The sequence below is a fragment of the Podarcis raffonei genome, chromosome 15 (assembly GCF_027172205.1).
Source record: "Podarcis raffonei isolate rPodRaf1 chromosome 15, rPodRaf1.pri, whole genome shotgun sequence".
NCBI classification, from domain to species: Eukaryota; Metazoa; Chordata; class Lepidosauria; order Squamata; family Lacertidae; genus Podarcis; species Podarcis raffonei.
The window spans coordinates 1,737,933-1,761,401 of NC_070616.1; the positions used below are offsets into that span (position 1 = coordinate 1,737,933).

Below are 23,469 nucleotides of genomic sequence, written 5' to 3' on the forward strand. Positions count from 1 at the left end.
AAGAGAATGGTCACTTCTGTTGCAGCAGCATTTTTGCAGCTATGCAGCCTCCTGCTAGGAAGAGGAGACAGAACTAACATCCCACCCCCTGCTGGTATTCTCTCCCTCCCAGACAGGCTTGATTGTACAGATGTAAAGATTCTGGGGGGACGCGGGTGGCGCTGTGGGTAAAACCTCAGTGCCTAGGACTTGCCGATCGTCAGGTCGGCGGTTCGAATCCCCGCGGCGGGGTGCGCTCCTGCTGCTCGGTCCCAGCGCCTGCCAACCTAGCAGTTCAAAAGCACCTCAAAGTGCAAGTAGATAAATAGGGACCGCTTACCAGCGGGAAGGTAAACGGCGTTTCTGTGTGCTGCGCTGGTGCTGGCTCGCCAGATGCAGCTTTGTCACGCTGGCCACGTGACCCGGAAGTGTCTGCAGACAGCGCTGGCCCCCGGCCTCTTAAGTGAGATGGGCGCACAACCCTAGAGTCGGACACGACTGGCCCGTACGGGCAGGGGTACCTTCACCTTTAAAGATTCTGGGGAGGGGGGACTGGAGGAAAAAACTGAGGGTTATCGCTGGGTTTTTTCCAGGCCTTCACATCTCTGACCCTTAAGAAGGAAATAAGCAGCTATCCTATCTTTAGAAGACATCTGAAGGCAGCCCTGTTTAGGGAAGTTTTTAATATTTAATGCTGTATTGTTTTTAACACTTGATTGGAAGCCGCCCAGAGTGGCTGGGGAAACTCAGCCAGATGGGCGGGGTATAAATAATAATTATTATTATTATTATTATTATTATTATTATTATTATTATTATTATTATGAAATAGAAGAATTTAAGGCAGGATTGAAAGTCTCCTGTGAATCTCCTCTATAACCATTCAATTGAATTAAAACCCCAGACGTTCAAGAGATGCCATGCACGAGCATTTGCATCTCAGAGCTGCACCCCCATGGGTGTAGCCAGGACTTGGGGGGGCAGAACCGACGTGATTGGTCAGTTAAATATTTTTATTGTTTTACTTGATCCAGGGGGGCAACTGTCCCCCTGCTCCCCCTGGCTACGCCCATGGGCACCCCTAAAGCTACATCCACACAACAAGTATAAATTGCCTCTAAACCAGCATACAGATAAGGAGCCGCAGACTTGAGAAACTTGGATAAATTATGTTTCGATTTCAATGGCAAGGCTCCAACCCTAAGGTCACAGAAAATACAGTACAGCCAAGTTCCTCACTGTAGCCATTAAAACTAGGGCACAATTGTTACAGGGAAAGAGGAGCCCAGTGCTGTTCCACTCAGAGTAAACCCACTGAAAAGGGTTGTAGCTCAGTAGCAGAGTACAGGAGGTCCCAGGTCCAGACCTTGGTAACATCTCCAAGTAGGGCTGGGAGAGACAGATCACTCATGTGAGACCCTGGAGAACTGCTGTCAATCAGTGTAAATAATACAGAACTAGATGGACCAAATGGTCTGACTCAGTACAGTATACAGCAGCTTCCTGTGTTTTTATTTAAATCAGCCCTTTATTCAGAACCATGAAGACTAGGATATGTATTTTTAGGGGAAGGACTGCAGCTCATGGTGGAATATCTGCTTTGAGTGCAGAAGGTCACAGGTTGGGTAGGGCTGGGAGAGACCGCTTGCCTGAAACCATGGAGAGCCACTGCCAGTCAGGGTAGACAAGACTGAGCTAGGTGGCCCACTGGTCTGACTTGGCTATAAGGCATGTTGCCTGAGGGAAGGTTAAGATGGCACCACCTTCACCCCATTCCACTGGCAGAAGCAGCTGAATCATATTTCAACACCAGCAATGCAACAGCATCCTCCACCCTCTTGAGTGTATTTTAGCACACAACCTCCAACAGAGGAGTCTGATCAAGGGAGGTTGATGGTGATGATGGTGATCCCTTCCTGTCCCAGGATCTGCTCCTAATGGTAGGGCCGGCCCTGTGTAAGGCCACCATCAACAAGCACAAGGCTGGGCCAGCAGACCTTTGATCTAGCCCAGCTTATTGCAAGTTTACTTGCATGTTCCTCCTCTCCCCCACCCCAAAACAGCAACATAACAGTTCCAAGGCCTCCTTCTTGGACGCTGGGACCTCCGAACAGCAGGCAGATCAACCCGCCCGCACATAGCTTAGCACATACACAGACTGTGACCAGCTCGAGAGATAAGGCAGCACCTCACAAACAGGGCTAAATAGAAGCCTGCAGTGCCTTCAAAAAGCCATCTAGTTTGGTTCTGGCTCATCAGCAAAAGCCAAAATCGTCCCTGGAGCAGGCCCCCACCTGGGTTTGACACCCTTGGCTGAGGAAGTGAAAAAAAGCAAAGCTAACCCACTGAGAGACCACCTTCACGAAGTGAAGGGTGCCAGCCCTCCAAGCAGGTGAGAAAAGCTGGAGGATTTCCTAGTATTTACACACCAGGAGGACTCCACCCTCTCCAGCGAGGCCAGTTCAAGGTCTGCGTACCTTGACTGTACATACTAGTAGCTTTAAAGCAGATTACTGTGACCCTCAAAGAAGCCTGGGAACTGTAGTTTCACCCCTCACAGAGCTACACCCTTAAAATCTAGAGTTCCCAAGATTCTTTGGGATGTGCATTAAATGTACTTTAAATTTGTGGTCTGTGCACATTCCTTAACTTGCTGTTATATGCCCAGGCCTGAGGAGCAATACCTGCTCTGGCAAAGCCAGGGAAGCTCCTTGAGAAAATGCTATGCCTGGCTGAGGCTGCAGAGGAGAAAATAAATGGCTGAGACAAGCTCTGCCAGGGAGAGCAGGATAAACCCACATTCCACACGCCCCATGGCTAAAACTCGCTTTCCCTGATTCGGGAGTCCAGGTCACACCCACTTGATGAACAAGCATGCAAGGTATGTTATGACGCAGCAGGAGCAGAAGAGGTTAAGTCAGCTTGACGGAGCACAAAGAAAACTCCTAAAACCACAGCTGTATAAAGGTTAACGCTCAGGCAGTATACCAACGTATCACATCAGATGATGCCCAGAACCTGCCCCACCAAAGAATCGCCTGCATGTCTTGCGACAGGGGAGAGAAGAAGTGGTTTGGTCAACCCCGCGACTCTGCTTCTCACTTGTCATGATCAGGCTTTTACAAAAGGAGAACCCAACTTGGTTTTCTTTACCTGGCATCGGTTAAGCCCATAAAGTTACATTTCTAACAACTGATGGATTTTGTTGTATAGATGGGCACAGGGTGTTCTGTAAGACGGCTCAATGTTGCAGCCCAAGTGGGGCCTCACTCACGTGAGCAGCTGCTTCTGTTTAACTGGCCTGCTTGAAAAGTATTTCTATTTATTTATTTATTGGAAAGGAACTCAAGGTGGTGTACATGGCTCTCCCCCTGCTCATTTAGCCCTCACAACCTTGTGAGATAGGCCAGGCTGAGGGAGACAGCAACTGGCCCAGGATCACACCCAGGGGGCTTCAAGGCTGAATAGGGTGATTTGAACTTTGGCCTCCCAGGTCCTCGTCCAGCACTCTAACCACTACACCACTGACCGGTGTGATGCTCTCCAGCTCCCATTGCATTCATACAGAAAGGAGTCTGACAGAGGAAGGAAGAAACAGGGTTATGTACTCCTCTCTAAACTGTCTGTGTGAACATTACAGAAGCAGGACTCAATTTTCTCCATATGTTTTCTCCGCCTACCCCAGAAAGCATCGTTCTTTGCACTTTCAGAAGCCAGAACTAAGCAACTCTAAAATAGCCTCAGTTGCTAAATTGCCAGCTGCCTTAAAACAGAAGGGTAGGATATAAATCAAACATAACACAGAAGGTACCTTCTATCAGGTGAGACTGTATAAGGAGCTATGTGCTCTGACTGGCAGCAGCTCTCTGGGATGTCAGGCAGAGAGACAGGGTCTTTTCCATCAGTTGTTACTGGATTGTTATTTTTTAAATCAGAGATGCCATGGACTGAATCTAGAACCTGGTGCATACAAAGCAGGCGTTCTCTCCCACAGCCCCTCCTAAGATAAATAAAGATGAATTACAATAACCTCATGTATATTTGCTGAATGTAACCCTCTTGCATTATTTTATGCAGTCCTGTTCATAAAATGCAAACAGAACAGTAGAGGAAGTAAAAAAAACCTTCCAGAATTTCACCGTCCAGAGGCCCATTGTGCTTTGTGCACATGAATGTTATCAGTGTAACTCCTCCATAAAGGGAGGCAGGCATGGGCCTTTTACTGCCTTCCTTGTTGCTACAGACCTTAAATATTTTAAGCATGCATGGAAAAACTGCAAGGAAGTGAAGGCCACAAATTCACTCCTGTGAACACATGCATCTTACAGGTACACTCACCAGGTTTTGCCTTGCAAATGTATAAAACATTATTATTATCAGCAAAAGAGCTCCTTAATACATCACAGGAAAGAGGTGTCATTTTAATTTGTGTAAGCCACTTTGATTCCCAGTCCAGGGAAAAGGTGAGATATAAATAAATAAAATAATAGTAATAAGAATATTAATAACAATAGATGCATATACTCTTCCAAATGTCACCTTTTGTCTCCCCTGAAAAGCTCAGATTTTAGAATTTACACTCTGAGAGGATAATATGGCCATAGTCCAGTGGCAGATCAACTGCTCTGCATGCAGAAGGCTCCTGAAACCACTGCCTGAAACCCAGGAGAGCTGCTGTCAGTCAGTGTGTGAGAGACTGCACTGAGCGAGATGGACCAATAGTCTGCCTTGGTATAAGGCAGCTCCACTGTGAAAGAGGGGAAGTAATGCTTCCCAGACCAGTTGCTGGGAATCACAGTTGAGAGAGAGCACTGCTGTTGTGCTCAGGTCCTGTTTGTGGGCTTCCCATGTGGGCACCTGGCTGGCCACTAAGAAAAGAGGATGCTGGGCTGTATGGGCCACTGGCCTCATCCAGCAGGGCTCTTCATATGCCCCCACATTCTTCCCATGTGAAGCAGTTGGTAAGATGCTTGGGGTGTCTTCTTCTGGAGTGACAGGTGACACAGCCTAGTCCTTGCAAGGGTGTTGTTAATGCTAATACAAGACAAAGCAAGGCCTGGGAGTCATTTTGGACTCACAGCTGTCCATGGAGGCACAGGTTAATTCTGTGTCCAGGGCAGCTGTCTACCAGCTCCACCTGGTGCGCAGGCTAAGACCCTACCTGCCCGCGAACTGTCTTGCCAGAGTGGTGCATGCTCTAGTTATCTCCCGCTTGGACTACTGCAACGCACTCTACGTGGGGCTACCTTTGAAGGTGACCCGGAAACTGCAACTAATCCAGAATGCGGCAGCTAGACTGGTGACTGGGAGTGGCCGCCGGGACCACATAACACCGGTTCTGAGAGATCTGCATTGGCTCCCAGTACGTTTCCGAGCACAATTCAAAGTGTTGGTGCTGACCTTTAAAGCCCTAAACGGCCTCGGTCCTGTATACCTGAAGGAGCGTCTCCACCCCCATCGTTCAGCCCGGACACTGAGATCCAGCGCCGAGGGCCTTCTGGCGGTTCCCTCATTGCGAGAAGTAAGGTTACAGGGAACCAGGCAGAGGGCCTTCTCGGTAGTGGCGCCTGCCCTGTGGAACGCCCTCCCAGCAGACGTCAAAGCAACAAACAACTATTTTACTTTTAAAAGACAACTGAAGGCAGCCCTCTTTAGGGAAGTTTTTAATGTCTGATGCTGTACTGTTTTTAATATTCAGTTGGAAGCCACCCAGAGTGGCTGGGAAAACCCAGCCAGATGGGCAGGGTATAAATAATAAATTATTATTATATTATTATTATTATTTTACTGCCTCCTGTCTTGGACAGAGCAGGGCAAGCCACAGTCAAAGGACCAGCACCAAGCGCAGGTACACTGACGAAAGCTGACATCTGCAATTCCCCTGGAAACTATCCTAATTGCACCTCAAAAACCCTGTCCAGGTTTGGGCTAAATGCCTCACAGCAAACCTTAAGACTCTGATGCTTCCCCAACTGTTGTGCCCACAGACGTGCCAAGCAGCTGCTGTTCTTTAAAGGAAGTACCAAGAATTATCATTACAATTTATTACCATCATTATTATTTACTTCATTTCTTGCTCAGTCTTCATCGTAAGGTCCAAAGGTAGGTTACAACAATAGAAACACAAATTAAAACTCATATAAGACAACTGATGGAAGTTGTACAATGAAGGTGTCAGTGGCAACTCTGTGGGGAGGGAATTCCACAGCTTGTGGGCTGCCACAGAGAGTGCTCTCTCCCACCTGCCCCCCGAACCTCTGAGAGCAGTGGAAAGAGCAAGAAGGGCCCCCCCCCGCCAATCTTAACAGCCAAGGGGGTCTGGGTGGTACATGACCCCAGACAAGCTTGCAAAAATCTATCATTTGCCCGACAATAAATGTTGGAAATGTAAGGAAAATGAAGGTACATTCTTTCACCTTTGGTGGACGTGTCCTAAGATTAAGGCTTTCTGGGAAATGATATATAATGAATTGAAAAAGGTATTTAAATATACCTTCTTGAAGAAACCAGAGGCCTTTCTCTTGGGCATGGTCGGCCAATTGGTGCCAAAGAAGGACAGAACTTTTTTTTATGTATGCTACAACAGCAGCAAGGATACTCATCGCAAAGTATTGGAAGACGCAAGATCTACCCACCCTGGAAGAATGGCAGATGAAATTGATCGACTGTATGGGACTGGCAGAATTGACGAGCAGAATCCGTGACCAGGGAGAAGAGTCGGCTGAAGAAGATTGGAAAAAATTCAAGGACTATTTACAGAAATATTGTAAAATTTAAGAAAGTTAGATGGTGTTGGATTGAAATTGAGAGGTTTCTAGCTGCAATGATATATAAGAACATAGATGGGGGGGGGAAAGGGATTGAAAAATAAGGTAATGTTACAAGCTGTAATGCTTTAAATGAAGGATTTGCTGAACAAATAATCTTAATTGGGATACAAGAAGGAGAAGTATGAGGAGGTCTGAGAAATTTGTTATTTAAAAGTATGGTTTATGAATTTTATGCTTTTGTTTAATGTTTCTGTTTGTTTTGTTTGTTTGTTTGTTTAAAAAATTGGAAAACTTAATAAATATTCTTTAAAAAAAAAAAACAGCCAAGGGGGTCTGTAAGGAAGCAGTCTTCAAGCTGCAGGGTTGCTGGACAGGACAGGACAGGACAACAGGAACTTAGGAAACAGTCTTATGCCGAACCAGAACATTAATCCATTTAACTCAGTATTGTTGACACTGACTGACAGCAGCTCTCTGGGGTTTTACAAAGGGGTTGCTCCCAGCCTTACTGGAGATGCCACCAGATATTGAACCTGAGACCTAATGCATGCAAAGCATATGATCCACCGTTGAACTACAGCCCCTCCTCTAATACCAGGACAGATGCACAGATCCCCCAGAAAGCCAGGCAACCACAGATTGTGCATACATCAAAGCTGCACCCAATTTACAGCTGCTGTTTAGCCAGAAAATATTCACTTGCTGAATGGCTGCTTGGCATACAGCTGTTTTAAGAAACAAAAAATGCAATCCTAGCAAAGAGTTAATGGCAGCCCACCCTGGATATGGGGTGGGGGGTGGAGGAAACAACCCTCATTCTTTACATACGTGTGCACACAATAATTCTCCAGCCACCACTATACCCACTACCTAAAAAAAACAGCTATGTACACCCAACCACAGATATCCAACCTTTGCAAACCTGGAATGTGACACATATCAGATTGGGGAGAAGTGGTACACTGTAGCCACACACAAAAGCACCACCAAAACCTTGTGGGTGTGCCCGACATGCACACACCCTGAACTCTCAAGGTATGGTGTCCACCGTTTCCTTCCTCATATTGTTTCCCTCCTCATATCAGTTTTTTATTATTAATTAGATTTCTTCCCCACCCTTTACTATGCGGTCCTAGGACAGGTTATAGCAATTAAAAAATATAGTATTAAAACAGATTAGGATCAAAAGAAAAAAGTGGGTCCTAAAATATATATCTCCCAGGTGTCAAAGGCCAGGGTAAAGAGGTGTGTATTAAATGTCCAAGCCGACACATTTAACACGCACAATCTACAATTCTGTGCACGCGAGCAAGACAGCCAAGCCCTTCCCTGTCTCTATCTCACACATCAATACACTTTAAAACCCATGGCTTGCCTTCCAAATCACACCCAAATGGATGTTTACCGTGGACAGAAAAAACATTAGATATTCCCTCTCCATATAACATTCTCATGCACACACACCTACCTTCTCAGGACATGCTCACAACGCAACCTAGGCCAATTCAAAAGCCTGGAAATAGGGACAAAGCCGAAGGATGGAGGCAAGAGAGATTTTTGACACCTCCTTGCTGTGTGAGAGAGACAAAGACTATCACTTTAACACAACACTGGAGGATCTGGCTATTCGAAGAGCACAAGGTTTGGTCACTCCAAGATCATCACACACACACACACACACACACACCACATTTAAACCCAGGAGGTGCTTTTCACTCGCAAAGAACTGCACATTGCAACTCACAGTTCAAAGCTGGAGGGAGGAACCACATGTTCGTGTGCATACAAGAAAGGTACATATTTTGACAGGTACACAGTGAATGCATATTTGAGAGAGACTAGACCATAAACAAACCTCACTCTCATACACACACATACCCTCCATGCATCCTTTTGCACAAACACACCTAGGACCTGCCTCCTGCTCATGCCCAGATGAATGTGTGAATGTGCATATAAAGACCATGTGCACACATGCAAATGAGGGAAAGAAACACAAGGACCGTGACTTCTGCTACCTGTGTTATACCATTCATGCACACATTCCCCAAGACCTGCTTCTCACAGGCAGAGAGGACTATGCACCCAACACACCTGGGCCACTTTGGGGGGGGGGAGAGGGGAGCTAAACTCGGAAGGAAGCTATTAGAGAGCACATCTTTTGCCACAGGTGGCATCAGTATGTGCTGTGTGTGAACATGCACACCCTTTGCACAAAAGCACCTTTAAACCCACGACCTGCCTCCTCCCACCTGTGTGGACATGCAAGCACACCTGTAGGCAGATTGACACAAACACCCCTGCAAAAACAGCAACAACCACCACCCCTAGCACATTCCCAAGCATCTTTAAACCCTGGACACGCTCCTCTTCTAAACTCAGGAGGAATTCCAAAATTCAAGGAGACCTACATTTGCGTGCCTGTTTATGGGTATGAAAGAACACACACAAACTCGTGTGTATGGGCTGCACCCAACCTTATTCCTTGCTGAAATGATGGCACAGTTGGACCAACTTAGGCCCATTGAGTGCCTCTGAGGAGACTCCGCTGAGCCGACTGAAGTTACTACGGGCACCACGACCAACCCGGGGCCCATTAATCCCGGTGGATCTCCTCGGAGGAGAACCCCGTTGGAAGGAGCCCCCTGACGAAGCGCAGACCCATAGATCTCAGTGGGTCTCCTCTGGGATGGCGACCCGTGGGAGTCAAGGGGCGCCTCGACTGACACAGGCCCATTCATCCCAACCCAAGAGGGAAAGCCTCCCCGGAGGGAAAGTCAGCCGGATGCAACCCGGAAGGGAACACGCGTTATCCCGCTGCTGCACGCGTCGCTCCCTTCACACGAGCGGCGCTTGCACGGTGCCACACGCCTTCTCCCAACCCCAACCCGCAACATCCACACCCAGGAGGCGGCGGCGGCGCTTCTCCTCCTCCTCCTCCTCGCCGCCGTCCGCCCCTCTCCCACAGCGATGGCGGCGTCCCCCTCCGCCTCCATCCTCCGGGCCCCCGCCCGGCCCCTCGCCTCCCTCGCTCACCGGGCAGCGCGGCTGGATGGAGAGGCCCGGCCCGGCCTCTCCTGCGGCCCCGGCTGCTCGCTGCCTCCGCCTCCTGCGGCCGCTCCCGGGCCGGCATCGAGCGAGCCCAGCCCGCCAGCAGGAGGAGCAGGAGGGCGGCGGCGGCGGCGGAGGAGGAGAACGGGGCGGGCGCTGAGGAGGAGGAGGAGCGGGAAGAGGCCGGCCTTCTCCCTCCAGCTCGGAGGGGCGAGGCGGGGAAGGCCCTACTCAGAGTAGACCGCCCGCCTTGAAAGGGACGGGCCTCCGCGCTTCGTGGCGAATTCAGGGCAGGGCCGCCCCCTCCCCTCACGCGCAGATCCGGAGGGGAAGAATGGGTGCTGCTGGCCCGCCAAGTCCTACTCAGAGTAGACCTCCCTCCCTCCCCACTGAAATGAAGGGGTCGCTTCGCTTTCATGCAAGCGCTGGGGGCGGCGATGGTGAGAAGAAGGGACAACCTCGGGGGGAAACAGTAAAGGAAATGCTCTTTCTCAGGGGGAAGGCAGGCGATGTCTCTCAAGGGCTTGCTTCCGAGTCGGCCGCTTCTCAGTCAGGGGATTATTCCTCTTGTTGTTTAGTCGTCTCCGACTCCTGTTCGGAAGCCCCTTCTGCGTCTGACTGACTTTCCCCTCGGAGAAGCTCTGAATGGTGGCCATGATCGACCAAATGTTCTCTTGAGGGGGAAGTCAGGGCATCTAATGCGGCTTACTCGCAAGTAAGTGGGGCCACTTACTCAGGAGTCCGTCCCCTTTGGGCGCCCTGACTGGCGAAAGCTAGTCAGAGTCAAGGAGGGCTGAGACCTAACTTTTGAGTTATTATTAATTAGTGGGACTTACTTCTGAGTTATTAGCATTATTAATTACATTGTTGTTATTATTACCCTCGCAAAGGCAAGCCCCGTTTGGCACCCTGAAGGACTTTTCCCTCAGGCAACATTTTTGTTACTTCTTCTTCTTCCTCTTCTTCTTCTTCTTCTTATTATTATCATCATCATCATCATCATCATCATCATCATTAGCTTCCCTGAGAGGAAAAGGCAGGCAGTGAGGACACCGGATGAGGCTTACTTCCCAGTAAGCATGACTCTCAATTGTTGGCAATCAATACCCCTTTTGATTAAAAAAAACAAAGAGGTGCCAGTTCTTTTATCTTTATATAATAAATGTTGTGGGCGCCATCACAAAATGGCTGCTGTCTCTCTCTCTCACACACACACAAACACATCTAGAGACGACAAGTGTTTCAAGCGATATTAATCCATCTATTGCACAAGGTTTAATGCATCGGTTATATCTGCATGCATTTACATAAGGTCCAGAGGGCAGAGGGAGTATTTTCCCCCATCCCTAGATTGTAAGTTCCTTGAGGCAGAGACTTGCCCTGTCTTTGTAAAGTGCCAGCGGATGGCACAATAAGAATGAATGTTAACAGCAGGCGCCATCTCAGAAGAAATATTCCCTCCTGGGCGAGGGTGGAGGAGGAATGCTTTTTTTCTAACAGGGTGCCTGCCACCCATGGATTTCTCAGCACTGTAATTAAAAACTAATCACCATTTTGTGAAGCCTGTTGCTCAATTCATTAGGGGCATCTCTTTAATCAACTGAAACTGCAATCCTAGGCACACTTCATTGGGCACACGCAAATTATATCCCCACGAACACTTGCGCAAATTAATCTATTCAAACAATTAATCCACTCGTGTTTCTTCGGTCAAAAGGACAGCCCTGCCTCTTTCCCCCCATTCGAGTCCCCCAATTCTTTTTGCATCGTATTTCTAGCAGCTGTTTTATTTGGGGGAGTTTTGGGTGAACTCAGTGCTTCTGTGCTCACAGAAATGAGGCTGCCACAGGTATGCACCAAGCATTTGAAGCACACACCTTCCCACAAAGAATCATGGGAACTGTAGTTCCCAGCACCCTTAACAAACTTTGAGTATCATTTCAGGGGGAAAAACAGAAATGGGGAATGGGGAGAGAGGGTAGGATGCCCATCTTGGGGAAAACAGCTGGCTGGGACCCTGGCCAGGAGCAGTCCTCCTGCTAAAAGATGATGCGCTGCAACGTTTTGTTGCAGCCCCCCTCTTGCACCCTGCTCTACTGTCAGCTTTGGACTGAGTTGCTATAACAGGTCTATCAATGTACAAAACAATAACTGGCCAGGGATACATTTGTTTTGAGAGAGAAGTTATAAACTGGTGTTTCAATCTCAGTTATCAGGGTGTTGTTGTTGCTGCAAACTGTATTGATGAAACAGAGGTGCCAACCATTATGCATCCTATTGTTTACAAGGGTTCTGTTGTATCTGAGGTCATTTTAAAAAGAAATCTATATTGTGATAGGGACTTGATAGCGGAGTATTCTGCATTCGTTAGGAACAAAACCTTTTAATCTTTAGCAGACGTTCCTCATCTAGTCATTTTGTTAAGGGGGTCCCCATCTGCACTTCATTTGATAAGGCTTTCTGACTGTTCCCCATGCAGGGATTTGGATCAGGGCCGGCGGTGAGAGTGGCATGCCCAGACTCCTGACAAGGCACTCACTTCAATAGGGGGCTCTCTCTGCAAAGCAAAACTTTGACTTCTGCATGCTCGACCACTTATGCTTTCCTGTCACACTTCTTTCTTATGGTTAACAGGTAACAGATTTTCATGACAGATAATGCAATAAATAGACTCCTCTCTTTCCACGCAAACAGAAAACAATTGTAAGTACACAGAGCACTTTTCAACATTTGCTTCACGTAGCAAAGCGTATTGACCTGTTTTCTTTATTGGATGCCAAGTTCAATTAAAATAATAGGGAGATTTCTTTTCTCTTTTTTTAAATGATTATTTGAACAACTTTTCTGCCCTCTAGTGGACTCTGCTTCAAAAGGCACATCCACCTTTGTTTTGGAAGACCAGCATGGGATGAATGAAGAGTGCTCGCATTCTGCTGAGTCTCATGCTTAGGTTACATAAGGCTGCAAGTCTAACCCTGCTTACCTGCTGCGCTTATTCAGTAGAGTTACCTCTGAGTAAACGTGGTTAGGACTTTGAACATCCAGTGGGCAGAACATTTAGATTCTCTTTTCCAAAGTTCAACTTTCTCCACTAAAATCGATGCTTCTTTTAAAGAGTCTTTCAGATTCCTGTTGGTTGATCTGACAATGTGGACGCTAGCCCATGAGCAGTAAAACTGTTAGTCTTTCGGGTACCACAAGACTCTTGGCTGGTTTTGCTCTTTGGGGTGTTCCTTTATTGCACTGCTCTGAGCAGGTGTCCGAGGGTGTTCATAGTATATTGTCTCTTAGGTGCTGTAGTCTAGTGCAGGAGTGGACAACCCTTTTTCTTCTGCCAAGGCCACGTTCCCTTGAAAGCAAGCCATCTGTCAGGGGCCACAAGTAGCCAGCAATGGGCATCATGGAAGGAATCAAATCCTGGGATGTGGTGGTTTTAGCAGGTGACAATTGGTGTGAGTTAATTTGGTTTTTAGCCTGTTGTTATTTTAACTGTGTGTATTGAATTATTGCTCTTTTTCTCAAGTTAAAATTTTATTTTGCTCTTTCTTTTGTAAACCATTTTGAGTGGAGGGTTGGCAATGAAATTCAGAGTTGGCTATCAGGAGGAGCACCTGATGCTTCCACAATGGCTGCCAACACTGTCTACGATGCTTCATCCCCTTCACCCTCCCTTAGACAGGCTCATCTCAAACTGCAGCTCCAGAGTCCCTCCATTAAGCCTGCTGCTGGGTCCAGGCCAAGGAGGTGGGGAGAGGCAGGGTGCCTTTTGTTCAATTCTCTATTGCTCATTTGCCAAAAAACAAAAGCGCTCGCTCAGACGCCAGGCAGAGTGCTGAGGTGGCAGCTTGTGGGCCGCCGCTGGCAATCCCTCTGAGCGGAAGCCACGGGCCGGGCGCTAGGCCCACCTGCCTGCTTCCCAGAGGGACAGAGAGAGGCCCCTGGAAAATAAGTGACCCCTCTCCCCGGCATCTTGGGAGATTGGCCAGACTTAACTGTTTCAAGGTTCCTGGGCAGAAAGGAGTTCCACAGCCCTAGCCTGGGGGAGAGAAACACAGAATCTTGTGCGTCTTTCACAATATCTGGGGGGATGCAAGAAAAGCGATAAGCCATGGTTGTCCTAAAGAACCATTACTCCCTCAAAAGCAGCAGGGGTGGGGGAACTTTTTCAGCCCAAGGGCCACATTTCCCTTCCAAGGGGCCACATACCATTGGTGGGCGGGGCCAGAGCAATCAATGGAAATTTTACCTTTATACAGTAGGCTAGTTTCTGCACCTGCACTCAAGAACCTCTCTCTGCCCTCTATCCAGACAAACAGGAGGCATTACCAGAGCTCAGTGACTCATTGACTCATTGAAGCACTCAAGGAGGGGGCGAATGAGGACTGATGAAGGGTGTGGCCTGGAGAGAGCGGGTGTGGCCTGGGAAGAGTCCCAAGGGCCAGACAGAAAGGCCTGCAGGGCCACATTTCTCTCCTGATCTGCAGGTTCCCCGTTGCTGCTCAAAAACAACAACATATCTTGCTTCATGCCAACAGGCTCCAAAACTCAAAACTATTTGCTCCTTTTTCAGATCCTAGCCCAATGCTATTGCAGCTCTCGGCCTGGGATGAGAGTAAGCCCTCAACTTATATGCATTTAACTTGTGTGCATTCATGCTTTACATGTATGGCAAAAAAATCAGAGTTTTTAAAACGGGGTGGGGTTCCGGGAACAATGACTTCAACAGGCCCACCCACCATTGAAGCCAATGGGTTTTGACTATAAGTGATTTTGGCTTTAGACATGACCCCCGAAATGTAACCCCCATGTAATTTGTGGGCTTGCTGTATAAGATCCCTAGCTGTCCCCTTTAGCTAGTGCCCCTTGTTAGTGGCCAAGTTACGTTGAAGCTAAAGGGGGACATGAGAGAGCAGAACAGCCTAGAGGGGTCTGGGTACAGCTGGCATAATTCAGGAAATGCAGAATGTGGCATTAGGTGCACGATCCCGCTCCCTGAGATTCCCATTCTACGAACCTTCTGGAGCAGAACAACTGCCCATCTAGTCCAGGATCCTTTTCTCACAGGGGCCAACCAGGTGCTCTAATGGGAAGCCTGGAAGCAGGATCTGGGCACAAGAGCCCTCTCCCCTCCTGGAGTTTCCAGCAGCTGGTATTCAGAAGCATCGCTTCCTCCAGCCGTGGAGCCGGAGCATAGCTTTCGTGGCTAGTAGCCACCAGTAGCTGCCTGCTCTATGACTTCTTCTAAAGCCATCTAGGTTGGCCATCGCTCCCTCCTGTGGGAGGGAGTTCCATAGATGGGTGCTGTGCTAAAAAGGGCCCCTTCTGATTTCCCCCAGACACTAGCCAGGCATTCTTGCAGGCGGCCCCCACCCTGGGTGGGTGATGGGCGATTGGATGCCCCCTCAGCCAAGAATGCAACTTGGACAGTGGAAGCGAGCCGTTGAAATCTCTGGGGATCAAGGGAGGCTCAGTGGCAGAGAATGCATCGTGCTGACCGCAGCTCAAAGTTTGCCCGGTGCCTATTGGGACGCTGGCCCTATATAAACAAACAGGGACGGTCCAGGCAGCAGGGCGGCCCATGGAGGAACTGTCACCATTCAGCGAGCGAGGTGAGTCACTCCAGAGAAAACCCCCCTTCCCCAAATTCTCTCCCCCGTCTGGACTTTATTCATCAAGACCGAGACTCCTGTCCGGAAATAAATCCTCCCAACAGGCTGTCTCTTCAATTGAAAACCCCCCCCCCCATAATTAAACTGGAAGAAAATGGCAGGTCTTGGACAACCTATTTGCATTGCATTGCATTACTATCTCACCTCTCCTCCTCAGAGCTCAAGGTGGTGTATGTGGTTCTCCCCCACCCCATCTTACCCTCACAACAACCCTGTGAGGTAGGTTAGGTTGAGAGAGGCAGTGAACTGGCCCAAGGTTGCACCCAGGGAGCTTTGTGGCTGAGTGGGGATTTGAATCCTGTAATCACTACACCATGCTGGCTCTCAACTGAGGATAGAGGTAGCTAATAATAATAATTTGCACCTCCACTGCCCTACTTTGTGCATTTTTGTAGGTGAACTGACCTACTTCTTAACTTTGCGGAAAAAATACGCAGATCGAAACGCAGCCATTCTTTGAGATTTGCACATCTCTGAATTTTGTGGTGCTGTTCTCCAGCTGAATAATGCCTTAGGGGGAAATGTGCATTTAAAAATGAATATATTAATAAAATCAACGTATTAAAATGATAGGGGAAATCACTTACCAAAAAAAATGTGCCTATCAGGCAAAACTGCTCGCAAGAATATGTATATTTGGAAAAATTGGCACTAAAACTCTGATGGATTTCACGAGAACTTAAAAAATAAATAAATAAATGCTGATGCAGAAATTAGAATCTGAAACTGACAGATGAGTCCATGCCTATTTGCACCACTGTCCCATTTTGGAACACAAACTGAGGGGAGAAACAGGAAAAGCCATCCAGTCACAAACCGTACAAACTTGCACCTCTGTTCATTTCAGGTGAGGTGGGAGCCTAAATTTGCTTTTGGGGTTTAGAAATCTATGTTGTGGGTTTGGGGCCCCTCATCTGCCAGACACTGCCCTCTCCTGGAAGCACTTGTGTCTGCAGCAAGGACGAACCTGAAAGGACCTTGCTGTCAAAATGGGCACTTATGCAGATTTTGAGACAAGTTTGATGTCCCTGTTTTTTCTTTCCCTTAGAACTCAGCCACGCAGCCAAGATGGCACAGATAAACCCTCAACCGGCCCAGGTGGGCACGTGGAAGGTACGTCCCGGTGGTTAAAACGCGGGCAGAGAGCCACAAAAACTCCTGTGGCAATGCAAAGACTGGCAGATTTATTGTAGGGGGTTGGAATAGGAGACCCTTCCAGCTCTACAATTCTGTAGGTTATGCTTTCATGCCCAGGATTGGCTTTAAGTTTGAGGGGGCCTTGGCAAAGGGGCAGCCTGGTGCCCTCCTGGCTTCCTGCTCCTTGTGGGCATATCTGGTCCCAATGGGTTCCAGCAACAGGCAGCAATCCCATCAAGCAAGAGTAATTTCTAGCCAGGCAAAAACACTGAAGGAGGGGCAGGGAGGGGCGTGGCCTGGAGGGAGGGGTGTGGCTAGGGAGGTGGCGTGGCCCAGGAAGAGTTCTGAGGGCCAGCCAGAAAGGCCTGGAGGGCCGCATTTGATCCCCAGGGCTGAGACTCCCCATTCCTGTCCTAGGGGTCATTTTCAACCAGAGCAAAGAGAGAGTGTGGAAGAGAGATATTTAAGCTGGCCCTCCTATGAGGCAGAGAGATGCTGGAACGGGGTGTCTTTCAAGGGCAGCAAAAGCAGGTCCTTAAAATTTCCCTCTTTGGAAAGCGGGAGCCCTCGCCCTGCCCCGCCTGACGCTGTCACTCTCTTGCAGATCACTGCCTACGATCAGGAGAACTTCCAGGGCAAACGGATGGAGTTCGCCACCTCCTGCCCCAACATCGTGGAGTGCAGCTTCGACAACGTGCGCTCGCTCAAGGTGGAAAGTGGCGCGTGAGTACAGGGGGTAGCGGGGCTTCCGAAAGCAAGAAGTCAGGTTAAGAAGAAGATGAGAAGAAAGAGTCTGCCGGATCAGGCCAGTGGCTCATCTGAGTCCAGCATCCTGTTCTCACAGGGGCCAGCCAGAGGTCCAGCCGGGAAGCCTTCAAGCAGAGCCCTCTGCCCTCCTGCGGTCCCACCACTGTGGGTCACACGGGCCCCCATAGCAAGTGTCCTCCTGTTCTCAGTCACATGTTCCAAAACCACCCAGCCCACCTGAACCCACAAAGACCCTCCTCCAGAGCCTGCAGCCTGCAGGAAACATAGCCTTGGTTTGATTTGACAAAGGTGGTTCCCTGAGCCACGTACGGCAAAGGTGAAGTTCATTGGACATCCCCATCCTCATCCCATTTATATGCCACCTTTTGATTTAAGCTTCCAAGGCATCTTAAACAACACAAAAGGGTGCTTCCGGGCTGTTGTGGATCCAGCCACCTGCTGGCAAATTGGGGGTTGTGTAATTAGAGCTGATTATGAGGCCCTGTGCAAGAAACTGGCTTCCTCCCCCCACCCTATAAAAATGGATTTCCCCCCTTCTCTTTTTTGAAATAAGGAAAGTGATGAGGAAATGCACTGGAAAGCGTGGGACGGATGCTTGCTTTGGCTTCCCCGCAAACAAATCAGAATAAATGTCTATTAAATAGCCAACATAGCATCTGATTTCCCTGGAATTTCCTGGAGCACTGTGGTGTTGCCTCTTTTGTGCAAGTTTCCTTTATGTGTTTATTTATATCTTTCATCTCCTTACCTGACCCTGCTCACTTTCTTTTCTTTCTTTCTTTCTTTCTTTCTTTCTTTCTTTCTTTCTTTCTCTCTCTCTTTCTCTCTCTCTCTCTCCATTGTTAGAATATTTTGTTAATCTCATTATACATTTAATATATTTTTTTAAAAAATCATATGGGATAGTATGCCAGAATGCATAACTTGCTTGAAGGAGTCCAAGGGTTGAAACGGTGTAAGCCAGGGCCAGCCCACCCATGAGGCAAGGCGAGACGACTGCCTAAGGCAGCAGGGTTCATAGAGGAGCAGATCCAGCCTCTAAGGAATGCATTGCCCACTACTGCTGCTGCTGCTGTGGTGACAGCAGTGGCTGCTGCACGCTCCTTGGAAGCTAGATTGGCCGCCTCCTTGGCAGCCCCCTTCCCAAATGCTACCTCTGTAGTGGCCTCTGGGGGAATAGGAGGTGCTGCTTGTCTCCTCCCACCCAGGGGAAGAGTGCTAAGTTGTGGGCGAGCATGTTAGACAACACAGCGATTCTTCCAAAGCAGCTCTTTATTTGTAAGCTGGAACAGAACTGAACTGAGGAGCTCAGTCAGCCTGCTTATATAGAGCTCCACTAGAATGCAACAGTAACCATTTTCTGTAACTAGCCAATCACTGAACGTCACTTTCGACCCTTCATTTGCATAACTATCTACAGTATCCCCCTGCTGGCCCAGGGTGAGAACTTCAGTACATAACAGAGAGAATGGTGGGGGCTGCCCTCAGGGCCTTTGATTCCCACAGCTGCCATCAGCTATGGTTGATGTGATTCCCTACCTTGTTCCCAATGTAGATTTTCACCCATCTCTTCTTCACTGGAGGGGGGGAGGCACCATTTTCTGGTTTGCCTCAAGTGACCAGATGTCTTGGGCTGGCCCTGGCGCAAGCAGCTCCTGAAAGCACATCCATCGGGCCATATTGAGGCTAATAAAAGATAGGCTGTTGGACTGCTGTTCCATCACAAGTCACCTTGTCCGTACTGCTGCAATATAGGCTGCCTAAAGTCCTTCTGAAAACATGGGGTTGCCCTTTTCTCCAGCCCGCAGGGTCCATGCCTTGTGCACTCTTAACAAATCAGCGTTCTCACAGAAACTCCAGGTGCACCTCCCTTTTGCTCTTGTCTTCCCTGCCATCCTCTTGTGTGCTGCTGCTGATTGCAATTTCAATTAAAAATATAATGAAAATAATGTCCCTGCAGGGTGGATGCTTAATAAACAGGTTGTCAGGAAGGGCATGAAATTAAAAACGGCATCTAAAGGGGAGCCTATGACAGAAACACACGCACACACATGAAGCAGTGAAAAGCTGCCGTCTTAAAAAGGACAGTTAAAATATCCCAGCTGTTGCCAGGGAGGTCCCCTGAGGTGACCAAGTTGGGGATTCCCAGGCCAAAGGAAAGTATTGAGAAACCTCCCTTTACACAAGAGGCTCATGCATAGCTGACTGAGGCAGGTCAAGAACCCAGCCCCAGAATCAGACCAGTCCGGGGCTACCCACAAGGCTATATTTAGGCTGAATAACGAGAACTGGATTATCACTTCTTCAAGGGCCTGTCGCTCAGCCGTCCTGCTGTGGGGCAGACTGGCCTCTCCACCAGTGGGATAAAACGAGGCCGTGTGTTGCATGCCCTCTGAGTGTCCTGATTTTCCAGGGACAGTCCTGGAAGTACAAAGCCATCCCAGCTTCTGATTTGACCCCAGAATGTCTCCTTTCCCCCTCCAGCACCGCCAGTGCTGAGCTCGGGGAGTACAATGTGCCAACGCTTGTCCTGGCTGGTGGCAGTGGTGCCTGTGAGGAAGCATCCTGTTGCCTCTCCATGGCTGCCTCCCCCCTTGCGCAGCTCGTAGCAGCTGCTGGAGAGCAGGCAAGGAGGAGAAGAAGCTACCACCAACGAGGCCCAGCCCTGTGCCACATGCCGGCTCTGAGGGGTCGGCAGAGGGCTGGACCGCCCTGGGCAGCAAGAAGGGTGCAGCGCAATAAGCCTTGGTTTTATTCATTTAAAAAATGCTTTGTGTGTCCACATCGAATATTGCCCCTTTCTAAAATGTATTTATGGCTGTGCGTTTTTCTTTTTGCAAATCTACCAAAGAATAAAATAAGATCAGGACTAAGGGGTTTTCTCAGGACAGTGGAGGGCCTGTGCGCTGTGCCCCGTTGGTGTCGTGGGGGTGGCACTCACTCTTTTTCTGATAGAAAATGCTCTGTGGGTGGGGGAACCAAAATTGGGGGGTCGAGGAGGGTGGGGAGTGAGACATACCCTTCTTTTCATCCAGGGAAGGTGTGGTGATGAGGTTCCTTGCTGAGCGTCTGCTCCTTCCTCTCCGCAGCTGGTTTGGCTATGAGCACACCAACTTCTGCGGGCAGCAGTTTGTCCTGGAGCGCGGAGAGTATCCCCGCTGGGAGGCCTGGAGCGGCAGCAACGCCTACCATGTGGAGCGGCTGATGTCCTTCCGCCCCATCTCCTCCGCAGTGAGTCCCTTCGCCTTTGCCGCGTGGCATTATGCAAGGACCAGAATCGCAGGCCTGTTAAAACGAGACCTCTCTGGAGAAAGAACCAGCTTTCCCAGTTCAGGAGGCAAGCGTTCAGGTTTCACAGAACTCCTTTTTGAGCTGCATGCAAACCTTCAAGCTTCACAGAGTTCTTCTTTAGCATAAATAAATAAATAAATGAGATGCTTGGGAGGTTTTTTAAAAATGAAATTGCCTAATAATAATACCATCTCCAGTCCAGAGATTGGGGTGTGTGGGGAGGTGTGAGTTAAGTTTGTTAATTTAGTTTAGATGGGCAGCGTACAAATAAGATTCATCATCATCATCATTTATAAACTGCTGAATATTGTAAAAAAATATTTAAGCGATATGCAAGGTGCTGAAATTCTGCAAAAGGGTAAAACTGGAGTTGTTTTTACTTCTTGCTGTAGGGGTGAAAAGGCTTAAGGCCAGCCCTCTTTGGACACCCCCCCCCCAGGGTTAGGAATTACAACATGATGGCTTTTCACGTTAAATTAAAACTGCTGCAGAAGAGGCGTATCAACAGCTTTTAGGCAGACAGGCTAAGAGGGTTCAGTCCCAATGGGTTCAAAACTGGGAGAGAACAATAGAGGGCCTGGGCAGCTGAAGCCACAGGCAGCCTCTGCCTGGCACAGTGTCATGCACAGATGGCATCCTACCCCAATATTATTGTCCCGCATCTCAGGCCCCTTGAGCCCTGTGTGCTGGAGGGGCTGTGGAGTCACGGGAACATCCCTACCTTTATGGTGGCAGCGCGAAGTTGGCATCCTGAATTTTGGACAGGTGTTTTCACTGAAAAGAGGGCTGCTTTGCTCTTTCCTCCACCCCCCCAGAGCCACAAGGAGTCCAAGATCACCCTTTACGAAAAGGAGAACTTCATGGGGCAGCCGTGGGAGGTCCATGACGACTACCCTTCCCTGCAGGCCATGGGCTGGAGCAACAGCGAAGTGGGCTCCATGAAGATCCACTGTGGCGCGTAAGTGGGGGGCAATGGCAGGAGACGCCTTCTGAGCCAAGACGTGAGGCCAGGGAAGGGTGCCGTGCGGGCATGTCAACTCCAGGGGGCCAAGGTGTCTTCACCCCCCCCCATTTGTTTGAAGGGGACCTGGCCCCCTCAATGTTGAGGACGCAGCATCACGGAAGGCAGCACTGTCCTGCACACTGCCAGGAGACGAGTGTGACGTCATGCGCGTGCAATGTGACCCCCTTAATCTTGGGGAGAGCGGGCACCTCTGCCCCAGATGTGCCAAGATGGCCTGACCTGGGGTAGTCAGCCTTTTTATACCTACCGCCCACTAATGCATCTTTCTTGAGGGTAAAATTTCCTTACCGCCCACCAGTGCCCAATGGAAGGAGGGTTCTGCTTGTGCCAAAGAACCCCCTACCACCCCCGAGAATCCTGAAACGCCCACTAGTGGGCGGTAGGGACCAGGTTGACAACCCCTGGCCTAACCAAACCGCCCTAGAAACATGCAGGCAAACAGCACTTTCTGCACCTACCAGGGATTTGCAACTGGGTCACACACACCTGGTTGCTGATTCCTGCATTTCAAGGGGTTAGACTGGATAATTATTATTATTTATTTTTTATACCCCACCCATCTGGCTGGGTTTCCCCAGCCACTCTGGGCGGCCTCCAACACAATATTAAAATACAGTAATGCATCAAACATTAAAAGCTTCCCTAAACAGGGCTGCCTTCAGATGTCTTCTAAAAGTCTGGTGGTTGTTTATCTCCTTGACATCTGATGGGAGGGCGTTCCACAGGGCGGGTGCCGCTACCGAGAAGGCCCTCTGCCTGGTTCCCTGTAACTTGGCTTCTCACAGGAAGGGAACCTCCAGAAGGCCCTTGGAGCTGGACCTCAGCGTCAGGGCAGAACGATGGAGGTGGAGACGCTCCTTCAGGTATACTGGACCGAGGCCATTTAGGATGACCCGGGGGGGGGGGCGGAATCCCTTCCAACTCTACAGTCGAAGGATGTGGAGGGTTAGCTGTGCTCCCTGGACAGCTCTTCATGGCCCCAACTGGGCAACTCAGCTTTTGTATCTCTCTGCAACTCCTCCTCTGCAGGTGGGTTTGCTACCAGTACCCCGGCTACCGCGGCTACCAGTACATCCTCGAGTCCGACCACCATGGCGGAGACTACAAGCACTGGCGGGAGTGGGGCTCTCATGCCCAGACCTTCCAGATCCAGTCAGTCCGGCGCATCCAGCAGTAGGCCTGAAGGCAAGTGCGCACGCACACATGCACACCCTGGAACAGAGCGTCAGGGCTGCAAGTTGCCAGCACAGAAGGGAGGACTTCGTTTTTCACCCCACCTCCCCCCAGTTCCCCACACAGGTGCTTAAACCTCTCTCTCTTTTTTGCTCTTGGTCCTCTTGGGCTGGGGGAATCCTTCTCTCCAGCATCTTCCTTGCTGCCACAAAGAGGAAGGAAACACCTGTGAAGGAAATGTGTGTGTGTGAAGCAGGAAGCACTTTGTACATGCTCTGGTGTCAATGTGTTTGCGCAAGATGCACAGGGCGCTGTAGGCAGGCAGAAAGACGGCAGCCTAATGTTCCCTGCATGCTTAAAAATAAAGCCAGGCTTGTGCTCAAAGCAGGAGTGATTTTGTATGATTTACATTTTACGTGATTGAAAGCTGCGGTCAAATCATGTTTTGGAAACCTTAAAATAGAAGCACCTCCCTCTCTGGCTAGGGACAATAGGCTCCACCCACCCACCAGCACATATTTTCAATTACAGTATCGAGGGCTAGAAACTTGAGCAGTTTTAAAAACACACACATGGAAGGTGGGAGTCTTGTGAAGCTGAATCCGGC

General features: G+C 49.2%; 2 protein-coding genes across 12 annotated transcripts in view; one reads left to right on the forward strand and one right to left on the reverse strand.

Moving 5' to 3' along the window:
- The window catches only part of MYO18A (myosin XVIIIA), a 147,303-nt gene extending 137,409 nt beyond the window's left edge, over nt 1-9,894 (reverse strand). For 3 of the 5 annotated variants that reach the window (XM_053366742.1, XM_053366741.1, XM_053366740.1), the window contains exon 1: nt 9,786-9,894. The gene's annotated coding sequence lies outside the window, so the exon portion shown is untranslated. The remainder of the gene's footprint in view (nt 1-9,785) is intronic. The other 2 variants (XM_053366747.1, XM_053366746.1) reach the window with 1 other exon arrangement.
- Nucleotides 9,094-23,246, forward strand: CRYBA1 (crystallin beta A1). Of its 7 annotated transcripts, none has more exons than XM_053366753.1 (8): nt 9,094-9,180; nt 12,280-12,434; nt 14,371-15,409; nt 16,518-16,582; nt 17,211-17,329; nt 20,464-20,605; nt 21,481-21,623; nt 22,719-23,246. In XM_053366753.1, exons 3-8 carry the CDS (start codon nt 15,379-15,381, stop codon nt 22,864-22,866), a joined length of 648 nt encoding a protein of 215 aa, XP_053222728.1. In that variant the 5' UTR covers nt 9,094-9,180; nt 12,280-12,434; nt 14,371-15,378; the 3' UTR covers nt 22,867-23,246. The 7 variants fall into 7 exon arrangements, with proteins under 7 accessions (XP_053222728.1, XP_053222726.1, XP_053222730.1 ...); XM_053366751.1 differs by lacking the exon at nt 9,094-9,180 and adding an exon at nt 10,086-10,515; XM_053366752.1 differs by lacking the exon at nt 9,094-9,180 and adding an exon at nt 10,572-10,873.
- Nucleotides 23,247-23,469: the final 223 nt, after the last annotated feature.